Genomic DNA, 23,835 nt, shown 5'->3' on the forward strand with positions numbered 1-23,835 from the left:
TCCTTGAGATAATCCAGTTTGCTAACCCTTTTTTTCTCATTATACTATTAGCATTTAATGTCACTGTAAATTGTTCCATAAACATAATTAAACAGTTACATAATATTCCATTGGCCTGACCATATAATTTACTGAACCAATACCCTTTTAGACATTCTTTTTTTTTTAATATTCTAATATGGCCATGAACATCTATCTCCAAACATAAACATTTGTTCATATATAAAAATTTCCCCCTGGGATACATACCCAGAAGGGCATTGATTATTAGATCAATAATTAACAATATTTTTTAAAATTTTTGATATGGTTCTTGATACAGTTCCTAATAAATCCAGGCAGAGGCAGATGAAAACCTTCAGAAGCACTAAGCACTAAGAAAACTATCAAAGTCCTCCCACATAATTCATAATAAAAACATTACCAAACTGTTACACAGCACTGTGTGTTCCTCTGTAGCAGTAACACAACTGTAACAACTTCACATGGCTATTAAGCCTGTCTCTCCTGCTGGACAGGTTTAATAGCCATGTGAATTTTTTATGCTTGTGTTACTGCTACAAAGGAACACAAGTGTAAAATGTGGTCTCCTGCTGGACCCTAAGCTCTGTGAAGACAGGGACCTTGTCTATCTTATCCCTACTTCCAGCACATACTAGTTGCTCAGCAATTACTGGATAGATGTATGGATAACCCACAATCCAGTGAGAATTTGAAAAACATCAAGAGAGAGGAGGAAAACTGTTGGATACCAATCCTCCAAAGGCCAGCCCACCTCCCACCACCCCAACTTTACAACAGGAAGCAGAACTCACAGCCACATCAGTTCCATTTATTCTTCATACAAATATTTTACAGTTTTATTTTTAAATCATATACACATATTCATACAAAGAAAAATAAATTTCAGGATAGAACCGTGGGGCCATGGTAGTTTTAAAAAAAATCTCTCTGACTGTTAGCTACTGAAGACAAGGCATAGGGCTTAGCAGTCATTTCTGGGGGTGAGCGTATCTCCCCACGCAGGGACAGGTGAGAAGACTCCAAGCTGCTCCCTCATCTTCCCTCAATCTTCACCTTGTGGAGGTAATGGCGAGGGGAATTTTTGACACTCTCCCCTAGAAACATTTCAAGAAGTACAGCAAAGGCTTACAATAACACCAAACCCCTTCTTTGCTAGGATTTTAGCAGGGGTGCAATTTCTGAGCCAACTTTCCAGAAGAGCAAGCTCAATTCCTACTCACAGAGGAGGGGAGATTGCTGTATCACTCACCCCACTTGCTTTGTCCTCCACCAAAGCTCCCAGAACGGAGCCCTTGAGCTGATCCCTCTGGCCCCCTCTAGGTTCACTCCACTAATAAGCCCCCCTCCTGCCCCACCCCCAAACACTCTGTAGCTGATGACCCTGACCCCTTGATGAGCCACACCCAAGCTCCCGGGACCCCTACAAATAATGATACCAGCATGACTTTGTGCAGCATCACACTGACAGGGGATCTGAGTTCACAGCCAGGGGAGGTCCAAGAATGACAGACCCGTGAGCACCCCTACCAACCAACACTCAGCTCTGCTGAGCCCGATCAACATCTACATCAATCAGGCCAACCCTAACACATCCCACCCCAGAAGGAATCATCTTTAGAGGTGCATTGGTAGAAGAACCTCCTACACGCACTTTGCCCTGAACAAAGCTAAACTATTCTCAATTCCCAGTAAAAGAGGAAGAAAGGATGGGCATTACAAATGTGGTAGGCCCTATCAGGAATGGCAGCTGATAACAACAGTTACCCTACACTTTTGGGTCCTACCAGAAAGCAGCACCGAGAAAGGGCATGATGAGCAGAGAGATCTATAGCTGGCTGCACAGCCCTTGAAGTATCAAGGGACTCAGGGACATCACAGCTCATTTTCCTACAATTTGTAGGGTCAAGAACACAGTCTGCCTGCCTCTACCCTGAGACAGCTCCTGAGAGGCCAAACCGCTTGTGGTCATCAGCCCACCCCCTTGGTAGGCCCGTTTGGGGAGAGGGAGTCACGTCCAGAGCAGGGACCCCTTCAGGCGGACACTCACAGGGCAGCCCATCCCACTGTCACTGGTGCAGGCCAAACATAGACAGGAGGGTGGGCAGATCCCGGGCATCAGCTGCCCCATAGGCATCGCTCTGGCCCAACATAGACAACGCCAGACGCAGGGTGCTCCAGATGTTCTCTGACATGGCGCCCCCTTCACCCTGAGGGCCCCGGCTTTTCCTCTGCATATTCAGGGCCTCCAGAAAGTGTTCCACAGCCTCCCTGTAGGAAAAAGAGGGTGGCAAGCTGAGAGCCAGTGGGTAGGACAAGGGCAGGAGGCAGGTCAGGGGGCAGGTGGAGGGGGAAGGCTGGGACTGAGGAGTCGAGTGACAGCATCAGAGGAGTCGAGTGACAGCATCAGAGCATGAGGAGTTAAGGCCAAAGGCAAGGTGAAAGTTCCCTCACTCATCCTTCAACAAACACTCTCACCGGTGGGCCCCAAGGTTGATGCAGCTGATGCCCAGGTTATAGCGGGACCGGATGTAGCCAGGCTGCAGCTCGAGGGCCCGGCGGTACGCAGCCACTGCCTCTTCACTCTGATTCCCATTGGCCAGGGTGGCCCCCAGCTTATTCCACAGCAAATAGTCCTAGGATGAGAATGGACAAGGGTCAGAACATGAGCTGGGCTCAGACCAAGCTTTGCCCACTCCTCCCCCTGTGTCACTACCCTCTTTTGCTGCCATGTGTTACTATCCCATTTCTCCTCCTCAACAGTTCACTTCGTGGCCCCAATGGAATCCCTCATCCCACACAGACCTCCTCACGTCTAGGGTACCTTCAGCCCACCCCTTCCTTCTTTCCCCAATCTTCCCAAGGCAGTCAGTGTATGGGACATTGTAATGAACTTTCCCATGACTCCACAAGTCCCAACAAATGATTCTTCAACAGGGTACAGTCATATCCCATCTCCATTCCTTCCCTAAGGCTCACATTGGGACGAACACTGAGGGCAGCTGTGAAACAGTCCACGGCCTTTTCGTACTCCCCACTCAAGTTGAAAAGGACTCCCAAACCACACTGCACGTCAGGGTCGATGGACGAAGGGTCCAGGCGCACTGCTGCCAGGAAAAGCTCCTTCACTTCAAGGAACAGGGAGCTAGATAAGAAGGGGAAAATGAGGCAAAAATCAGTAGATGGATATATCTATATTCCTACTCCCCCAAATAATTTCTTAGTCAATCATATCCCCAAGAACTGCCAATCTATCAGCCACCCTTCCTACTCCTAAATTCCAACAGAGAAACCTCTTTTTCTGCTTATCCCCAGCATCTTCTTCAAGTTGATCCTGGGTTTCCCATCACACTCTTGGGGCTCTGAGTCTCAATCTACCCAACTTCCAAAATCTGGGTCAGCCTCCCACTGGGACACAGGTTACCATCTCCCATCCCAGGAACCCCTCCCACTCACTCTGACAACAGAGAGCCCAGGACACGCTTGCTGGAGCCCAAGCCTGCCCGACCAGCCCCCTCTTCACTAGGCACCACTAGATGGGCATAGGCAGGTGTGTAGCGTAGCCAGTCTCGCAGGGTTTCACAGGCCTGTCGCTGCAGGGACTCGTTGGTAAAGCTCACAGCCAGTGCCATCAGTGCTGTCCGGTTATCTGGCTTCAGCTCCAGACACCTGTTTGGACCAGGACGGGCCAGACCTGGTATCAGCAATCACACCAGAACCCACCAGCACCCTGGGCTCCCCCAAGTTTTGACATGCAGAGCCAACATGGCCCCATCTGTACAGCCCCCTCAGATTAAGATACAGAGGAATCCTCTGACATCTGATTACAGATCTGAGAAGGGGAAAGTTTTACCAGCCAACAGAACAGCTAGGGCCACACAAATGAGATCAAAAGCTGCCTAAGGAATGGAGCCAATTATCTCCAACTCACTCCAAACCTCACAAGTTTCATCAGGAGAAAACACCCCAGGTAGAGGCCAGAAAGAAGACAAGGATCTGGGTCTGCGCTCCTATCATGTTAAAGGCTATTTGTGGAGCCCTGGAACCACCCCTACCCCACTTTTCAGGGTACTGACCTCCGCAGCGCGCTGATGGCTAACAGTTCCTGTTCATTCTCTGCCTGGGTGGTCCCCAAATACTGCCAAGCCTAGAGGGAAGTTGGCAGATTCCATCACCCTTGTATTCACCTTTCCATCCTCCCTTACTTGGGCTTCCCTACTCACCACCTCACTCCCATTCTCCCACCTGGGGCCATCATCCAGCCCCTAACCCACCTGCATTGCTCTCTTTGAGGCCTCCCTGAAAACTGGAAGAAGCAGTCTCTAGTCTGAAGTCAGAACAATGAGTCACTCACTTCCATGTGCTTAGGATCCTGCTGCACAGCTGCCTCAAACAGCAACACAGCATTTGGCAGGTCCCCCTCGTGAAGCCGCCGCAGCCCTTCCTCAAAAGCCTGGGGGTGGTCACGCAGGGGGTTCTCCTCCTCAAACTGGTACCCCTACAAGGAAGGAAAGCAAACGAGAAAAACTCTAAGAGAAGACTATCACATTTAGAGCAGCAGGGATAGAAGGATGACAACCAAGGCAGACAAGACAGAAGGTAGAAGTCGAAGGCCTCCAAAAAGGTACCTGAATAAAATGTGGTAAATTCTCCCTATTATAAAGTAAAACCATTCAATATTGTGCTCACACTGCCATCTACTGTTCATGATAACCAGAAAGCTAAGCAAGTCTACAAACTCTGATCCATGCTGGGAATAAGCTTATTTCAGTTTTGCCAACCCCTGCCCTAGGCTATTTGAGTTCAATAAAATAAATCCTTCTGCATTCAACCTCAACTATTGTCCATCATCAATCCATTCCTTAACCCTGGTGGTATGTCTGTCCCTGACAGGGAGGGAGCGGGTTCCTCCACTGTGGCAGCACACGGACACAAGAGGGGGGTGCTATGCCGAGAACATCTCCCTGCATCAGCCATGGATCAAGACCCACTAGTTATGGGAAACCAATGCCCACTAGTGAAGCTGACCTTGCTCTCTCTTCTCTGTGAGAGTAAAACGTCTTCCCACCAGAGCCTCTGTGAGTGTGCTTTTTGCTGGCGACCCCAACACCTGTATTGGAGTGGGCTGACATCTCTTTAAGTGCCTCTCCTCTGACCGACAGTAATAATCTACAATATGTCCTTGAGCTATAGGTGTAAGTTGCCTCTGAAAAATTAAGGACTACCAATAAAAAATAGTGCATTCAAAGAGACCCATGGATTTTATCTGATAATCAGTCAGATTCATGTTAAAAACAAAAGTATTACTGATGTATAATTTAATATTAGCTCACATAAAGCCAGGTGGAATCTAAATTGTAAACTTTTAGGGAGTAATAAAGTACAATATATTTTTGTGGGACATTAATGGAAGTGTTTCTAATCATAATTTTTCAATATCCAAAGATATCAGTGATACCAAATAAGGCTCAAGAGTCCAAAAGCAATTCTAGCTTTTAAGTTCAAAATTTTAAAACGTATCCCACCCAAAATGTCATAAATATAAGAGAAAAAATGCTAAGAGAAAAGGCTCCTCGTACAAAATTAGTACAATGTTAACATTTTCAAAAGCATGGAAATTTTTATCTAAAATTTTTAACTTGCCATTTGTAAACTGATGGGACCTATGCAAGTTATCAAATTGTTAATACAAATTAATAAAAGTGTTAACTCCAGGCATTTCCTCCAGTTCTTCCTCATCAGAATTTTACAGAAGGGATTCACATTACGGCAAAATATAGGCAGGGTCACAAGAAGTTAAATTCTCTTTTCTGTTATAACACAGAATAGTTCTCAGGAAATCAAGCTTGAATAATAAGAAAAATCATATTTTTCCTAGCTCTAAGTTTTTCATGGGCTTTCAAATCCTGATCATTTTAAAGTTATCATGAACGTCATTCTTCCCTTACAGCTCCCTTATTATGTCAAGATCTCTCTCCAGTATCCTGCTTTGCATCTCAGGCCCTGGTTCTTGCCCCGGATTCCTTTCCCAACCAGATCTGAGCTGAGATAAAGACATCACTACCCATCTGCCCAGTTCCTGTTTTGCGTCTTCAAAACCAAGCAATTCTCTCTCTTTTCCCTCATGCTTCAATTCAGGAGATCAGTTACTAACCACATCCCCAGGTACCCTACAATCCACAAGTAGATTTGTTTTTATAGTGAGATCCCTCATATAACATATGCTAACAAGTTAACAGCACACACTTTATGCAATATTAGGTCATCTTTCACAACTGGCTGCTGGGAAATTTTCCTGGTATTTAAGATATTTAACATAATTCTTTGAGAACCCTAAATTGGGGTAAGTGGTGAGCACTATGGGAAGAGAGTAGAACTTAAAAATAATTACTTAAAAGTGAGTGCCCTTCAGGAAGCATCTTCAGGACCTTGTGTTAGGCAAAGGTTGCTTAAACTTTACACCAAAAGCACAAGTAACAAAAGAAAAAATTAATAAATGGGACCTCATCAAAATTTAAAACTTCTGTGCATCAAAGGACTTCATCAAGAAAGTATACTGAGTGGGAGAAAATATTTGGAAACCACATATCTGAGAAGGGTTTAATTCCTAAAATCTATAAAGAAATGCTACAACTCAACAACAGAAAGACAAATGACCCAATCAAATAATGGTCAAAATATTTAAATAGACATTTTTCCAAAGAAGATATACAAATGGCCAAAAAGCACATGAAAAGATTTTCAACATCTTTGCAGGGAAATGCAATTCAAAACCACAGTGAGATACCTCTTCACATTCAGCAATGACTACTATTTAAAAAAACTAAAAATAACAAGTATTGGAGGGAATATGGAAATACAGGAATATTCATTCATTGTTAATAGAAATGTAAAGTGGTACAGCAGCTGTGAAAACCTGTTTGAAGGTTCCTCAGAAAGTACTGAATTACCATATGACTCAGCAACCCCACTTTTAGGTTTATACCCAGAAGAAATGAAAGAAGGAATTTAACAGATATTTGCACACTGATGGTTCATAGTGGGTATGATTTACAGTTGCCAAAAGATGAAAGCAACCCAAGTGTCCATCAATTGATGAATGGATAAGCAAAATGTAGTATATGCATACAGTGGAATATTATGCAGCGATGAAAAGGAGTGAGGCTCTGTATCCTGGTTTGAATCTGTTATGTACCCATAAAAAGCCATGTTCTTTAAGGCAATCTGGTGGAGGCAGACTCTTTTGATTAGTCGTTTCCATGGAAATGTGACCCACCTAACTGTGGATGAGACCTTTTGATAAACTTACGTCCATGGAGGTGTGACCCCGCCCATTCAAGGTAGGTTTGATTAGTTCACTGGAGTTATTAATGGAGCTCAGGAGCCAACAGAGACCCAGGCACTTGAGATTGCAGACAGAAAAGATGTTTGGAGATGCAAACCTAAGAGATGAAGCCCAGAGTTTGCCCCAGGAAAAACGCTAAAAAAGCTAAAAAGGGCCCACAGACACTTAGAGAGAAACAGCCTGGGAGAAAAACAAGGATGCACAGGAGCTGAGAGAGAGAAATTAAGAGAGACAGAAGCCCGGAGACATTTTGGAGAAAGTCATTTTGAAACCAGAACCCAAGAGCAAAGTACCAGCAGATGCCAGCCATGTGCCTTCCCAGCTGACAGAGGTGTTCCAGACACCATTGGCCTTCCTCCAGTGAAGGTATCCTTTTGTTGATGCCTTACTTTGGACACTTTTATGGCCTTACAACTGTAAATTTGTAACTTAATAAATTTCCTTTATAAAAGCCAATCCATTTCTGGTATCTTGCATAACGGCAGCTTTAGCAAACCAGAACACTCTGATACATGCAACTACATAGACGAACCTTGAAGACATCATGCTGAGTGAAATAAGCCAAACACAAGAGGCAAGGGAAGGGGCACTTAAAGCTTAATTGGTATAGAATATCTATCAGGGGTGATGGAAAAGATGTGGTAATGGATGATGGTGATGGTTGTACAACATTGTGAATGTAACTCACCGAATTATATATCTAAATGTGGATAAAGGAGGAAATTTTAGGTGGTAAATGTGTTACTAAAGTAAAAATTAAAAAAAAAAGAAAAACAGGAAAAGGATGGAAAAAGTTATACCATGCTAATCCTAACCAAAAAAAAGCTGAGTGACTATATTAATATTAGACAAAGCAGACTTCAGAATGAAGAATAGTACTAGGGATAGAGAACATCAACTCATAATGATAAAAGGGTCAATTCATCAAGAGAACATAACAACCCTAAATGTTTATGCACCTAATAACGGTTTCAAAATTATGATGCAAAAACCAATAGAACTGAAAGGAGAATAGACAAATACACAATTACAGTCAGAGATTTCCACACCCTTCTCTTCATAATTGAATCAGTAGTCAAAAAACTAGTAAGTGTATGGAAGACTTAAACAACACTATCAACCAATCTGAACTGCTCGACATTTATAGAACACTTTACCCAACAACAGCAGAATACACTTCCTTTTCAAGTGCACATAGAACATTTAACAAGATAGACCTCATCTCTGGGCCATAAAGGCAGTCTCAATACAAATTTTGAAATGCTGGTATGGATGATAATAGTGCTTAAACAACTAAACAACTGTGTCCAGAAGGTGACCACCAAGTCTGGGCTGGGCGAGAGTCTCTAATTCCACAGACCCGTTCTTGCCCTTGCTCGGTTAACTATATATGCTTAAAGAGAAGGCAAAGTTGTTTTTCTCATCTAAAACATTATTCCTCTTAAGAGAAGCAGTAGCTTACAACTCAAGACCTTTTACTCTCTCTCAGAATACCGTGCTTCTTTAAATTATTCAATTTTGAAAAGCAGAACATTCAGATCCTTTGTCCATAACCAAAACAGGTTCATCAGGAATCCAAAGTGTACACTGCTTTTTGAATTCTCTAATGAACAGTTAGATAGTTTAGAAAAACAAAAAAAAAAGTGAGTACCCTTCAAATGTAGATTTAAAGGAGACCATAAAAAAAGAAAATCATGGAACCTGAGAAACTAGGGGCTCTTACCTTATCATAGGAAGCAGACGTGAGATCGTCATAGTCAGAAAGCCAGGGGTGAGCCTCAGCATCCCGTTTTGCCATCTCCTCCAACTCTGCCTGCAACTTGTCCCAGAAATCGACATCAGACTGTAAGGAAGGGAAGGCAGATGGAAGAGGAAGATTCACCATGACCACCCCCACCCCCGACCCCCTAAGCCCCACTAGGATGGATTCCCTAGGACAGCAGTTCTTAAACTTCAGTGTGTTTAAGAATCATACAAAGAACTTTTTGTAAAATGCAGATTCCTAAATCCTACTCTCAGAGATTCTGATTCAGTAATCTGAGGTGGTGCCCAGAAATCTGCATTTTTAAAAGGCCCCACCTACCACTAGGCAGCTCTGACACAGGTGATCCAGGAACACTATGAAATACAATGCTTGCCATCTATCATGTTAATATACCCTTTCTCTCCAAAGGATTTTTTCCTCTTGGGGTGCCTGCTCCTGCACTACCTGCTCTCACCTCTATAGCTGACTTGGCTCGTTCAAACTCCATGTCAAGAGCAGAGGTGTTTGCTGGTCGTGTGAACTGGTCAACCCAGGCATCTGAGGTACCCTGTGACAAAGAAGGCTGGTCAACCCCACCACTGCCAACTTTCTACCCACTAAACACCAACTAAACATCCACTAAACACCACTGACCTGGACACTTTTGAGAGGAAGGACATTCTCAGATCTCTTTCCCACCCACTCCAGACCTGGATGCTACCAAGAAAAGCTGACAACAATCCCTTTCCCACACCGAACCCAGGACCTGGGGTACCAGCTGGCTCTGCAGTGGGACCAGGATGTGACAATGTCCTACCTGCTGCTGTATAAACTCTGCTGCCCACTGTTCTGCCTGATCTCGGCCCGACCCCGCACCGGACTCCAGAGACACCTGCCCCTCGCCAATCTGCCGCACGAATTTCAGGAACTGGGGCACAGAGACACATACGGGCCACTTGGGAGAGGACTTTCAGGTGTATGCTCTCATCCAGGCCCAAGAGAACCCTGTACTCTCCCCTCCCTCTGATCATCTCTAGCTGCAAACAAGATATGCTAAAGACCCTGAAAAAAGCAGACAGCAAAAAGAAAGGGATTTCTAGTTCTAAAAATGTAAGAAGACACCGAAAAGAGAAAGGGGTCAGTAGGCAAGGAAATGAAGGAAAGAATATTAGAAGAAAGAAGCAGGACCCTAAGTCTCCATTCTTCAGACAGGAAAGAAAAGACTTAGTGTATCATTCCCTCTCTTTAAACTGGGGTAAGAGAAGCAAGACTCTTGCCTTCCAAGATCAGCTGTACTGGCAAAGCAGCAGTGGGATGTGTCTCACCTCAGAGTTAGCCAATTTGGGGTCATCCACCTTGGCCACAAAATCACTGGCCGTATGCTGCAGATCCTCCTCAGGATGATATTCATCGTACCTGGGACAGGGAAGGACAACCTAATTTTATGCATAAATCTGCCACCTCCTGCCCCACACTATTCCCCACTATTTCCTGGCCCACTGCAATTACAGTTCCTGTGGGGGAAAAGAGAGAACGACACCACTCCACTCTTGTTGAGGACCCACAAAGTCCTATTTGCGTTAAAAGAGGACATTTGGGAAGTGGGAAAGTACTGGCTACATCCTTCTACCACTCCTTTTCCCAAGCATATCTTTGCAAGAGAAGGAATAGACAGTAGCAAGCTCAAAATGAGAAATGGAAAGGGGTAAATTGGTGCATAAAGTCACGAACTTTCAGTAGGATACAGTTAGGATTCTTGCCTTGACTACATCTGAGAAATGGACTAACAGGGGTAATGATACAAGTGGAACTCTTAAAGAATAAAGAAGAAAAAGAAAGGATTGCAAGTTGGTTTCAGAATGTAGATGGAGAAGGTTGTAGGAGGCTGGGAAAACCATCCAATACTCTTTTCACAGGGACCCGGAAAGAAATAGCTGGACTCACCAGCGATCGGTGGCAGCCGTTCCCTCAGTCTCTCCCAGCCACAGCTTCTCCTCAGACTGTTCCAGATACTCCTCAGCCCAGCGGGCAGGGGACACAGACAAGGAGTCTGCAAGGAGCAAAGAGTTGGGGAAATCACATAGGGTTCAGTGAGGGATTAGGGAAAGGGAAAGTACTACAAACACTGACCCTCTCAACCACACCAAATCAGAGGAAACCCTGGTGACACCCTCAGGGATCCCTGGTCTAAAGAAACTACTACTAAATCTTCAACATCCTCTTCAATATCCTACCTACTTCCAAGGGACCTAGAGCAGAAGTTTACTGCAAATTGGGAACAGGATACTGTCCCTTATCTGAAACTCTGGTCTCTACCAAGACTTCACTCCTTCCCAACAAAAGAAGCCTCATTGCGTCTTAGTATGTCTACCAAGAGATTCTGAGCGGCAGAATGCTAGGCTAGAATTAGATACATGGGTCCACTCTTCCCACTGGATGTTTTGTTTTCATTTTTTTCACTTTTTAATTGAGGTGTAGCATATAAACATCGAAGTACAAAATGTATATCAAACCTAGGCATACTTCTGGATTAATTTCTACATATGAATACACAGATATAACCACCAGCCAGATCAAGCTCTAGGGCATCTACAACAGTTCCCCCCACACCCTCATGCCCCTCCCCAATCAATACCCACCCACTGCCACTCCCCTGAGGTAATCACTATTCTGATTTTGTCACCTTTGATTAGTTTCAAGTGGCTATACTTTGAAGTCAAATTCTAGAAATTGTCCTAGAAGCTCCAGAGAAAAAAGGCACTGCTACAACATTAGAATTAACATATCAAGGCCACAGACTGAATGACAGTGTTGAACTGTTTCTCAACCTCCAGACTTTGCCCTTCAGTACACTGGGGCCAGAAAAATGAGCAATGAGACCAACTATTGAAAGGCACCCTAAGGAATGAGTAAACACCGAGAAGGCAGGAGCCTGCAGTGCCTTATCCTCCTGCCCTCTGTCCATTCCTTTACAAATCAGAGTGAAACGGCCATCCTGTCTTGGTCCCTGGTTTGAAGATCTGACTGTTGTTACTTTTAACACTGAGAAGACAGATTTATCCCCTGGTATTAACATATAACAGAACTTTCTACTCCATTTTAACTGAGACTTTGCCTGAATAATTTCAACTAAATGATCTCAACATCTAAAAAAGTAATCTCAAAATATGAAAAAATAAAGGATCACAACTCTCAGAACACACACTAATTGTGAATACTAAGTAATATATTACTGATATAATAAAAGATATGGTTGGCAGGTTGGTTTGTTTTGTTTTGTTTTTCTCATGGAAGCTGTCTCAATTTCAAGGACTCTCAACATTTATATACAGGTTCCCCTCACTAGTTCTTACAGGCAACGTTTCTTTTTCCTTTGCCCCAATAGACTATTGGCTCAGGAGACCTAATAAGGAGTTGCTCAATGCTTAAATGTGCTTTATAATACCTTCTGGTCCCTTGGTCCTCCTCTGTTGAAAACTACCAGTCTTTCCCTCCTTACTCTCCAGTCACTTCTGACTCATGACTGCAATGTTTTACGAAAGCATAGTCCAGCCATAAGTGCTCCTCAAATTACAGAAAACACTGTTTCTGTGAAACATTCCCCTCAAGGACAAGGAGCAATGGAAAAACTACAAAGCACCTGGACTTTTCAACAGATATGAATCAGATTAGGAAAAAAATCCCAGAGGTGAGAAAAGTCATCCTTAAATAGCTGTAATTTGGCATTTGGCCAATATTAACCACAACACCCAGAATTTTCTGGCACTGGGAAACTGCTCCAACAAAAGCATCAAAATAAAATAACCAACAGAATACCGCTTGGCCTTCACAATATTATTTGAGAAATTCTGACAGAAAATCAGACCCATTTGGATACCTCTGAGATTGAACCAACTAAGACCTAATGTGGGAAGGTTCTGTCTTAGGTCATATAGGTTGGTAGAGTTAGAACCAACAACTTAGAAACCAAATATCTAATCCAGAATGGTCACCTCCAGATCATATGGTTTCTCATTGTGTATTCATTCCTTCTAGGCATATTTACCCCAAATTCAAAAGTAAAAAACTCAGAATACCCTACCCTTATCCATGAAAGTTTCTATGTTTGCTACAGAGCACTACAGCAAAAAATGTAGGTTCTAGAGTCAGACTACCTGTGTTCAAATTCCAACTCCACCACATCCATGTTCTATGTTGCGCCAGTTCGATGTATTATGTCCCCCAAAACACCATTATCTTTGATGTAATCTTGTGTGGGCAGACGTATCAGTGTTGATTAGATTGTAATTCTTTGAGTGTTTCCATGGGGATGCACCCCACCCAACTGTGGGTGAAGACTCTGGTTGAATAATTTCCATAGAGGTGTTACTCCACCCATTCACAGTGGGTCTAAATTAAATCACTGGAGCCATATAAATGAGCTGACGAACAGAAGGAACTCAGTGCAGCTGAGAATGACATTTTGAAGAAGAGCTACAGCCAAGAGGGACCCTATGAAGAATGCACAGAACCTGACAGAGTTGCTGCAGCTAAGAGACAGTTTGAAGACAGCCGTAGAAAGCAGACTTTTGCTCCAGAGAAGTTAAGAGAGGAAAAACGCCCCAAGAGCAACTAAAAGTGACACTGTTGAGGAATTGCAGCCTAGGGAGGAATGTCCTGGGAGAAAGCCATTTTGAAACCAAAACTTTAGAGCAGACGCCAGCCACATGCCTTCCCAGCTGACAGAGGTTTTCCAGACACCATTGGCCATCCTCCAGTGAAGGTACCCAATCGTTGATAACTTACCTTGGACACTTCATGGCCTTAGGGCTGTAACTGTGTAACCAAAGAAACCCCCTATTATAAAAGCCAATCCATTTCTGGCATTTTGCATCCTGGCAGCATTAGCAAATAAGAACATATGTCTTTGAATAAGTTTCTTAACCCTTCTAAATTCCCACTTCCCTAGCTATAAACTAAAGATAATAACTACCTCAGGTGGGTTCCTCTGAAGACCAAAAGAGATAATATATACATAAAGCACATAACAACAAATATTAGCTACTATCATCATTTCTGTCTGCTCATGACAAATCCACACCAAAAGGAGAAAACAGTATAATGAGATGTTATTCCTTTTATTCCATAGCCTCTTCCTCCACCATCTGGAGCAAGTCTACTGCCAGTCATCCTCTGCTACTGCTACCATTGCTTTTCCTATGAAAATGAAGAGCTAGCTCTCACAATTATTGTATGAACCTCACGAACCATGTTAAATATCAAGGCTGTCCAAGTTAAAATACTCATTCCTAGAGCTGAGCAAGCATAAGACAGAGAATTAATTGGCCCAGAATATTTGGAATGGGGGGAATTTAATCAAGAAATATGGTAGACTAAAAAATGAGCTTCGTGTGGTAATGGAACAGTTCTATTATCTTGATTGTGATGGTGATTATACAAATCTACACACATGATAAAACTGCATAGAACTATACACACACATAAAAACATAATGCCTATAAAACTGGTGAGTTTCTCCTCCTGGGTAACAATGCCATCCATACAGCCTCTATGGGTCCACTCCAACAAACTACAATAATAAGTTTTAGATAGCGAGGAGGTTACGACAAGGAGCAGGAGCTCTTCTGCTCTCCCTTACTAAGTTCTGTGGATTGTACTACTGGCAACTCCTTGATTTTGATATTGTACTGTAATTATGCAAAATGTTACCATTTGGGGGAAACTTGGTGAAGGGTACCCAGAACCTACTATACATTATTTTTGCAATTTCCGGTGAAATTATAATTATTTCCAAACAAAAAATTAAAACCAAAAGGAAAAAAAGAACTTCAAGGTTCCTTTTAAACTTGATTCTAGGTTCTTTTTGTTTGTTTGTTTGTTTGTTTTGATTCTAGGTTCTTAACAGTGGGGATTAAAAAATAATAAGGATTCAAAGGAGTATAACCTTTTCTCATGCTTGAAATCCTTAGAGCAATAATTAACTTATATCATCAGTATTATAATATCAACCACAAATGCTACAAGGATAATAAAAAATGAATTTCTAGAAAATTAACTTCCTTTAGTTATTTTTCCTAGATCTCAAATTATTCATTCAATAAACACTGAAAGCATACTTCAAATAAAGCAAACATATTAGTGCAATAGGACACTTTTATGAAGGTTGACTCCAAACACCTGAACTTCCTTTCCCTGTTTCTCATGTCTCTGTCTCTATGGAGGCACAGTTCCAACAGAATATAAAAAAATAGAAAAGAGAGAAAATTTAACAGGTGAGGCAGATCTAACGTGTTTTCTAAAGTTGTTTTTCATTTAAGGGTTAAGAGAGATTTAACTGGCTATAAGCAATTCCAGTAATTGCAACAAAAATCTCATTCATTTCAATGTTCCTAGCAGTGATAATTTTTTTCCAGGTCATCAAAAATGACTGATGCCCACATTCCAACAGAAGTCTCTTTGTGATAACAGACAGCACCCAAGTGTCTAAAGTTTGTATCCTAAACTGAGAGTATCTGTCTCTGCTACAGCTCAGGGTCTCTGCTACAGCTCAGATTTGAACTTGAAGCAACTCTAAATGACAGGGTAGTGGGTATGAGTATGGAACGTAGAGTCAGACAGCCATGACATTGAATACCACGCTTGTCACACAACAATTTGGGACCAAGTATTTAACCTTACCAAATCTCAGTTTCCCCGTCCATAAAATGGGGAGAAATACCCACCTTATAAGTGAAGATCAAATTAGTGTAAGAATACAAAGTACTTAGCACTATTAATGAAACCAAGAACACCTGCTGTTCTACTTAACTCCACCTTATGGTTAGGAGAGGGAGTCATGCTTTTATTAAAGGTTAAGCTTTAGCTTTTAGATTTTGAGGGTTTTCTCTTTTATATGTCAGGGAAGTCCTATCTTTAAGAGAATAAAAATGATGCAGGGGAGACCAATTAGTTCCCATTTATCATCTCAGAAAAATCCAGGAACTATAATAACGTGAGCTCCCTGAGAGTCTAGAATCTTTGTAATTTTCTCCATCTGTATCTCTTGTTATCTTTGATTTCTAAAATCAGAAAAACACCAATGGTGCCTCTCTTTGAGAGCAAGGAGAAAAGGGAAAGCTGTGGAGACTGCCCTTCCCCATGCCCCCAATCACACAGGCTTAGAGAAAGAAAGAAAATCTCAAGGCTTGGAGTGGGCAATAGATGCTCTCCAAGAGGAGAAATGAAACCGAGACCCTTAAGACTGAGGCCGAGCAGGAACAGTCTAAGGTGCAGTCCTGGCAGTAGCATAACTGGTGAGCCCCCAGGACCTGGAAGCATTCAAGCCAGAGTCAAATCCCGACTCCACCACCTTCAAAGTTATGTTACCTGGGGAAAAACTAAGATGGCGGCTAGGTGAGACAGGGCGAAAAAACACCTCCGTGAAAAACACTAGCTAAAAACCAGAAAGTGACCCAGAATACCGGTTACAGCGATGCGCCAGCTAGACGAGGTCTCCTAGCTCCAGAGGGGCCGTATACTTGGTGAAACCACGAGTCTGCATTCTGAAATGAGTGAGTAAGCTGGCTGGAAGACCCACAGCCGTATGGCGGTCTGGGGAAGCTAGGGTTTGGCGTTTGGAGACCGGCTGGCTCTTTTAAAAAAAAAGGGAAAAACCCAAGAGTGGCTGCAGCTGCAATAGGGGAATCACACAGTAAAACACAGCAAGAGGGGGCTGGGCTGGCCTCTCGGGTCTGGCAGGGAAGATAGCCCACTGCAGATAACCTTGAGGCCGGGGGAACGGAGGGGAGAGCCAGCAGCAGAAAGAAACCCCGCAGCTAGCAGCTGGCTCCCTGGAGGGCTGGATAAACTCCTGCCTGGGGCTGTGCCCACAGCCCAGAGCCCCACCAGTTGTCCCAGAGCTGGGAAGGAGAAACTGTACAAGGAGGAGGGGGTTGAGACGCCCGTTCGGCCATTTTTGCTTCAGGCTGAGTGCGCGCCACTGCATGGCCCAGCGGCCCAGGGCTTCCCTTGAGGGACGGCGTGCACTCATGACATAGCACAGCATTCCCTCGGCTGAGCTCCTGGAGGATTGCGGTTGGGAGGGGGGGCCCGCGCGGAGAACCCAGGGACGCTACGCCAAGTCCGGTGGTTTGTGGGACAGCAAGAGAGAAGGTCTGGGGCTGAACTGAAATGAAGGCTTAGACTCTTGCAGTGGCCTTGAATCTCCAGGAACCTGGGGGATTTGAATATTAAAACTGCCCTTCCTCCCTGGCCACCCGTACACATGCCCCATATTCAGGGCGGATGGCTCCAGCAACACACCCAAACTGAGTTCCCCAACTGAACTCCACAAGAATCATTTCCCCACACACCGCAGGGACAAGGTTGAGAACTGACTTGAGGGGTATAGGTGACTGACAGACGCCATCTGCTGGTTAGTGAGAGAAAGTGTACGCCACCAAACTGTGTTGCTGAAAAATTAGATCGATATCTTTTTTTTTACAACTTGAAAGAACCCTATCAAGCAAGACAAATGCCAAGAGGCCATAAACAACAGAAAATCTTAATGCATATGATAAAACCAGACAATATGAAGAATCCAACTCCAAACACACAAATCAAGATATCGGAAGAAACACATTACCTCGCACAATTAATCAAAGAACTACAATCGAGGAACGAAAACATGGCAAAGGATTTAAAGGACATCAAGAAGACCATGGCCCAGGAGATAAGTGACATAAAGAAGACCCTAGAAGAGCATAAAGAAGACACTGCAAGAGTAAATAAAAAAGTAGAAGATCTTATGGAAATAAAAGAAACTGCTGGCCAAATCAAAAAGACTCTGGATATTCACAATACAAGACTAGAGGAAGCTGAACAACATCTCAGTGTCCTAGAAGTCCACAGAACCGAAAATGAAAGAACAAAAGAAAGAATGGAGAAAAAAATTGAAAAAATTGAAATGGATCTCAGGGATACGACAGATAAAATAAAACGTCCAAACTTAAGACCCATTGGTGTTCCAGAAGGGGAAAAGAAGGGTAAAGGTCTAGAAAGAGTATTCAAAGAAATTGTTGGGGAAAACTTCCCCAACATTCTACACAATATAAATACACAAAGCATAAATGCCCAGCGAACTCCAAATAGAATAAATCCAAATAAACCCACTCCGAGACATATTCTGATCAGACTCTCAAATACTGAAGAGAAGGAGCAAGTTCTGAAAGCAGCAAGAGAAAAGCAATTCACCACAAACAAAGGAAACAACATAAGACTAAGTAGTGACTACTCAACGGCCACCATGGAGGCAAGAAGGCAGTGGCATGACATATTTAAAATTCTGAGAGAGAAAAATTTCCAACCAAGAATACTTTAACCAGCAAAACTCTCCTTCAAATTTGAGGGAGAGCTTAAATTTTTCACAGGCAAACAAATACTGAGAGACTTTGCCAATAAAAGACCTGCCCTACTTCAGATTCTAAAGGGAACCCTACCAACAGAGAAATAAAGAAAGGAGAAAGAGAAATAGAGAATTTTAACAGATATTTATAGTACCTTACATCCCAAATCACCAGGACACTCATTTTTCTCTAGTGATCACAGACCTTTCTCCAGAATGGACCATAAGCTGGGACATAAAACAAGCCTCAAGAAATAATTAAAAATATATATATATTGAATATACTCAAAGCACATTCTCCAACCACAATAGAATACAAATAGAAGTCAATAATTTTTGAACTGTAACTCCACTATTTACTTCCTACATGATATAAAACACACAAACTCTAAGGACAAATCAGTGGTTTTGAACTCAATGTAAAATATGTAATTTTAGACAACTATATAAAGGTGGGGGAATGAAGGAATATAGGAACATAGTTTATGTGTCCTATTGAAGTGAAAGTGGTATCAAAGAAAAACAAGATTGACATGGATTTAAGAGGTTAATTTTAAGCCCCACAGTAAAGAAATTATCAGAGAATATAACCATAGAGATGAAAAGTAGAGTTTGGGTTAAGAGAAATGGGGGAAGGGGCAATGGGGAGTTAAGAAATGAGGGTAGGGTTGCTGTTTGAGGTGAAGGTAAATTTCTAGTTATGGATGGTGGGAAAGAGCATAACATCATTCTAAATGTGATTAATCCCACTAATGGAAGGCTAGGGAGGGGGTGGAATGGGAAGATTTAGGCTGTATATATGTTTCCACAACTGAAAAAAAAAAAAAAAAGACAGTCTAAATAGATGACAATTGAATGCTAAGGATGAACTTGGATGGGATTGGAGGATAGTGGACAGGTGGCTCAAAGGGACACAGTTGAGACATAAGGAAAAGGAAATACAGAATGTAAGCTTTGTATCATTGTTGAATCTTTTGTACTTCTTAGCTGCACTTAATGGAATTGCATAAAAGAATGTTCTTGTTCATGGGAAATGTATACATGAATTATAGCGTATGTTCAAGGATGTGTGCAGCTACATCTCATATGTTCAGAAGACAGAGCAATAGATGATGGAGGATAGATAGGGAGGGAGGGAGGAAGGGAAAGAAATAGTGATGTGACAGCATGTTAAAGTTGGTGGGGGTCAGGGATGATGGAATTCTGTGTATGGGGTTAGTATTGTTTTTGCAACTGTTCCTATAACTTTGAGTTTATTTCAAAATAAAAAAAAAAAAGGTTATGTTACCTTAGGTGAGTTACTTAGCCTCTAAGCTTCAGTTTTCTTTTCTATAAACTAGGAACAAAAACAGTAACTACCTTAAGGGTTCTCCTGGGAATTAAATAGAAAATGGACTTATCCCAAAGCTGAGAACACGGTAAGTACCTGACATACATTAGCTATTATTATTAATTTTTATTAGTATCTTCAGGGTATTATCTTTGTCCTCCAAGACCGTATACTTTTGGCCCTTGAACCCCACAACCCAACTTTCCAAGGCCCCAGCTGTGTTGAAAATGATTTATGCTACAATCCCAGGTACCATGTGAATATTTCTCTCCTCCTGGGTAATGACGCCATCCATACAACCTCTATGGGTCCACTCCAACAAGCTACAATAATAAATTTTAGATACCAAAAAGGTAGACCTAACTCCTTGTTCTCCAAATTACATAGAGATCCAAAATCTCTTATCCAATTCAAATTCCGTCCTCTCCTTATTATGTTTCAACAATACTTTTTAAGAGAAATCAGATCTAGTGCCCTAAAGAAATGAGTCAAGAGAGCAGAAAAGTCATAAGCAGCTGAAATCACCCTATCTCTTAAAATGAATTAAGTGAACAGTATAGAACTCCAGAGGAACCATTACAAATTTTTCCCTGAACAGCCTCACCTGTAACTTCAGAGATGAATTCCTGGGACCAGTCAGTCTCATTATAATCCTGAGTTACATCCACAGCATCTCCAGCTGCAAGAAATTCCTGGGCCCAGTTCTCAGACAATGCCAAGTCTGCCACACCAGGGGCTTAAAAGAGAGAGAAAAAGAACTAAAAAAGAAGAAAAGAAATACATATTCCATCATGCCTAAGGGACCCTGAGGGCTCTGTGCATCTCAGTTTCACAATGCCATCAGCATCCAAATATGGAATCCCTTTGGTCCTGCCTGCACAGAAAATAGTGAATCCCCCCCCTCCCACCAGACTCTGGGCCCACCTCTCTGGGGAGCCTGGCGCAAGTTGGACTGTTCAATCTCCTGCATCTCAGCCAGGAGGTCATCCATCTTGAAGGTTTGAGGGGCACGGGAGACAAGGGGTGCATTCTGGTCCTGCAGGAATTCAGCCACCAACTGTCAGAAAAGAAATGGTGAAATGAATCCACAGGGTCAGGAGGGCCCAGCAAGAGACAGGGCCCATTAAATGAGGGATACAAGGGCACAGAAACACAAAAAATGGAGACACGAAGAAAGAGAAACTTTCTCTCCACAGATTTATTTCCACAGATTTAGAAACACTCAGATAATAAGTAAAAAAAACAATCAGAGGAACTAAGGCAAATCTCATTAGGTGAGGAAAGTCCAAAGATTACAATATGAGTGAGTCAAGTTTAAAGGTAAAAACTCAGTACACAAGAGAAAATATGGTAGAAGAGACTGGTATATTTACCTCATCTTCAGAGGCTACTCCCAAAGGCTTAGAGACCTAAAACCAAAAAGAAAAGGAGGCAGTAAGGTACAATGAAGACCACAGCAAGCAACTCAGTTAAACATGGGTTAAAATTCCAGCTCTACCATTTACTATTTAGATGACCTTGGGCAAGTCACATTAACTTGTCTGGGCCTCAGTTTCTTCATCTATAAAATGGCTGCCTTCACCATATAAAGAAGCACAGTGCTTAGTTCAATGTTTAGTAAACACTCATTAAGTGGCAACCACCATTCACCATTCTTTTCAACACAGTAGAGAAAGCAGTTATCCCAAGATGTTCCCTGGATCCCCGTCCCAGTCCACCACTTGCACCTTCCACCTCAAGAACACTCACTGCTTCGGGAGTTGGAGTTCCAGGGGGCCAGGGGCCAGGCCTCAAGCCCTCCTGCCGCAGGGCCTTGTCCTGGGTGAAGTGCCCGGCCAGCTTCATGAGTGGGTTAGCACCCCCGCATTCGGCCTCCACCAGCTCCCGCATCGCCATGGTGACCGCCCGCTCTCTGATGGGCAGAGAAGGTTTGCCAACTGAGGTCCCGAAGCCAGACCCTTCTCCAACCCCCTACTCGATCTGCTTGGGGGGCGAGGGGGTGGGGAGTACAGGCAGATGTCTACCCCGCATGGTCCAGGTTGCCGGCCACCCTCCATCCCCGTGCCTTTTACTGTGGCCCCCACCTCTGCCAGGAGTCCGGGGAGGGCCAAGGCCCTCCTGTCGTCCCCCCTCAAAGGCCACCTCTTTCAGCCTGGGCCTTGCCAGCGGCCTCCGCGTCTGCGGTCTCACGAAGCGGGACCCCCGCAAGCAGCCGGCCCCCACGTTGGGGCCTGGACCGCAGGGGACGCTTCTCCAACCAGGCTGGACGAGGGCATTAGCCAAACAAGAGAGGGTGGGAACGCCACCTGACCGTAACCCCAGTCCCTCGACCCCCGTCGCCTGGTGAGCACCGCGGAAGGCCACCCGTTCCCCGGTGTCACCTGAGCCCTTTCCCCCGCTCGGCCCGGTCCCGGCCCGCCCCTCCCGCGCTCCCAACCACCCCATTTTCCCCGCTCCTCCAGCCGCTCCAGCTCCGCCCCCGGGACCCACGAGGACACAGCCAGGGCGTGGGGAGACGAAGACACTCCGCGCGTCCCCCCGGGACCTTGCGCTCACCACCAGGAGCCGCTCCGCAAGACCTGCCCAGGCACCAGGTGCGGGCTTAGAGGGGGAGGGGAAGGAAGGGGGCGGGGATCCAGAGGGCGGGGCTCAGGCTTAAAGGGGCCGTGACCGCCGCGCTGTGGTCACTGCCCCACGGAAGCTGTTTGAAGGGGAGGGGCTTTAACACTGCGGCGTGACGGGAGGGGCCTAGTCTTAAAGGGGAAGGGCCACTTAAAGGGGAAGTCCTGGAGCGTCGGCTCTAGGAGCGTTAAAAAGGGTTCGGTCGCTAATATTTGTTTGATGTAAAGTTCAAAGAAGAATGGCGCGCCGGGGGCGCTTCTCGGGTTTTGGGGGAAAGCCGAGGGCGCGGAGTCCTGCTCAGTTCAACCTGGCTCTTCCCTAGGGGCGCATTGTGACCCAAGGGATTCCCTTCACTTTTCTGGGCCTCAGTTTCCCTTTTTACAAACGGGGTTGGCCAGTCTTCCCAAGCCTTGAAACAGGTAAGAGAAAAACCTTAAAATGGGGCTCCGGGGATCGAATCCGGGGCCTCTTCCAGGTTCCAAGGCCTCCCGCCCTCCCAAACTCCCCTAACAGGACAGCGTCACAGTCTCCGTGGATATGGAGGGAGGCCTACGCCCCCATTCCCTCTGCCACTTCTGCGTAATGGGGAAAATTGAATGATGACAAATTCCGTAGATTAAAATAGGGTCCAACTCATCCTGAGACCTCAAGCCGGTAACGTACACGGAAGGTGCACAGTGAGTCCCTCCTCTCCTCCTCTCCCTCACTCGCCACTGGTCAAGGTCACCGTGGTGGCCTTATTGTCACCGCTCCAGACTGGGAGAGCAAAGACATGATGCAAAAAAATCCTTTTAATTTCAGAATATGAATCTAAACCTCAGGCTCCACCATCTGCCAGGGAATTTGCTCAGGTATCAAACCCAAGGTCACTGGTTAACAAACCCTGATATCTCACCTGTCTCCAAAACCAAGGGAGTCTGGTGTCATTGAGAAGGGCGAGAGGGGCTTGGGACTGCTGGTAGATGGACAAGGATGAGACAGACAGAAGGACCAGCCCAGCCCAGCCCAGAGTGCAGGAGAGGCGGCAGGCAGACAGCAGGTGGCGCCCTGGGCCAGCCCTGTTTGCCTGCTGTCCCACAGATTTCAATGGTGGAGGCCCCACTGTATAAACTCATCCCTGGGAAGGTAGAGAAGCTGCTCTGACACCTCGAAGGGACAGAATGGCACCGCAGGCAAAATTTATCCTTTTCCCTGTCTTTTCACCATCTTTCAGAGGCCCTGTCCCACTACCCTTTTTCCCCTGGGGCACAGCAAACCCTGGTCCTTGGGTGTCCACTGTTCTCAGGCTGCCACAATAAGGAAAATGCCTAATACCTAGTAAAACTAAACCACACCAAGGAAGAAGGGATGTCCTCTGGAACATGTGTACTTCAAAAACGAGGTCCCCTGAA

At 44.3% G+C, this 23,835-nt stretch overlaps 1 protein-coding gene across 7 annotated transcripts; it reads right to left on the reverse strand.

The window, feature by feature from the left end:
* Positions 1–831: 831 nt before the first annotated feature.
* PEX5 (peroxisomal biogenesis factor 5) lies at positions 832–22,437 on the reverse strand. 7 transcript variants are annotated; one of them, XM_037847568.1, is made up of 17 exons: positions 22,379–22,437; positions 21,572–21,734; positions 21,196–21,231; positions 20,747–20,879; positions 20,427–20,558; positions 11,055–11,160; positions 10,436–10,526; positions 9,928–10,038; positions 9,586–9,678; positions 9,090–9,209; positions 4,376–4,519; positions 4,098–4,168; positions 3,478–3,690; positions 3,001–3,166; positions 2,500–2,657; positions 2,072–2,292; positions 832–1,118 (listed from the first exon to the last, which is right to left on the reverse strand). In XM_037847568.1, exons 2-16 carry the CDS (start codon positions 21,716–21,718, stop codon positions 2,091–2,093), a joined length of 1,923 nt encoding a protein of 640 aa, XP_037703496.1. In that variant the 5' UTR covers positions 21,719–21,734; positions 22,379–22,437; the 3' UTR covers positions 832–1,118; positions 2,072–2,090. The 7 variants fall into 7 exon arrangements, with proteins under 7 accessions (XP_037703496.1, XP_037703497.1, XP_037703494.1 ...); XM_037847569.1 differs by lacking the exon at positions 832–1,118 and having other exon boundaries at positions 1,363–2,292; positions 9,090–9,185; XM_037847566.1 differs by lacking the exon at positions 832–1,118 and having other exon boundaries at positions 1,363–2,292.
* Positions 22,438–23,835: the final 1,398 nt, after the last annotated feature.

This window comes from Choloepus didactylus, chromosome 8 (assembly GCF_015220235.1).
Source record: "Choloepus didactylus isolate mChoDid1 chromosome 8, mChoDid1.pri, whole genome shotgun sequence".
In the NCBI taxonomy this organism is placed as follows: Eukaryota; Metazoa; Chordata; class Mammalia; order Pilosa; family Megalonychidae; genus Choloepus; species Choloepus didactylus.

What these genes read in the sequence shown, in the direction of transcription:
- PEX5 (XM_037847568.1), bottom strand. Translation starts at nt 21,718, where the DNA reads ATGGCGATGCGGGAGCTGGTGGAGGCCGAATGCGGGGGTGCTAACCCA. An exon ending in AGGATCCTAAGCACATGGAA is followed by an intron (nt 4,169 to 4,375) that starts GTGAGTGACTCA and finishes ACTTCCCTCTAG; the next exon opens with GCTTGGCAGTATTTGGGGAC. An exon ending in GCCATCAGCGCGCTGCGGAG is followed by an intron (nt 3,691 to 4,097) that starts GTCAGTACCCTG and finishes TGGTCCAAACAG; the next exon opens with GTGTCTGGAGCTGAAGCCAG.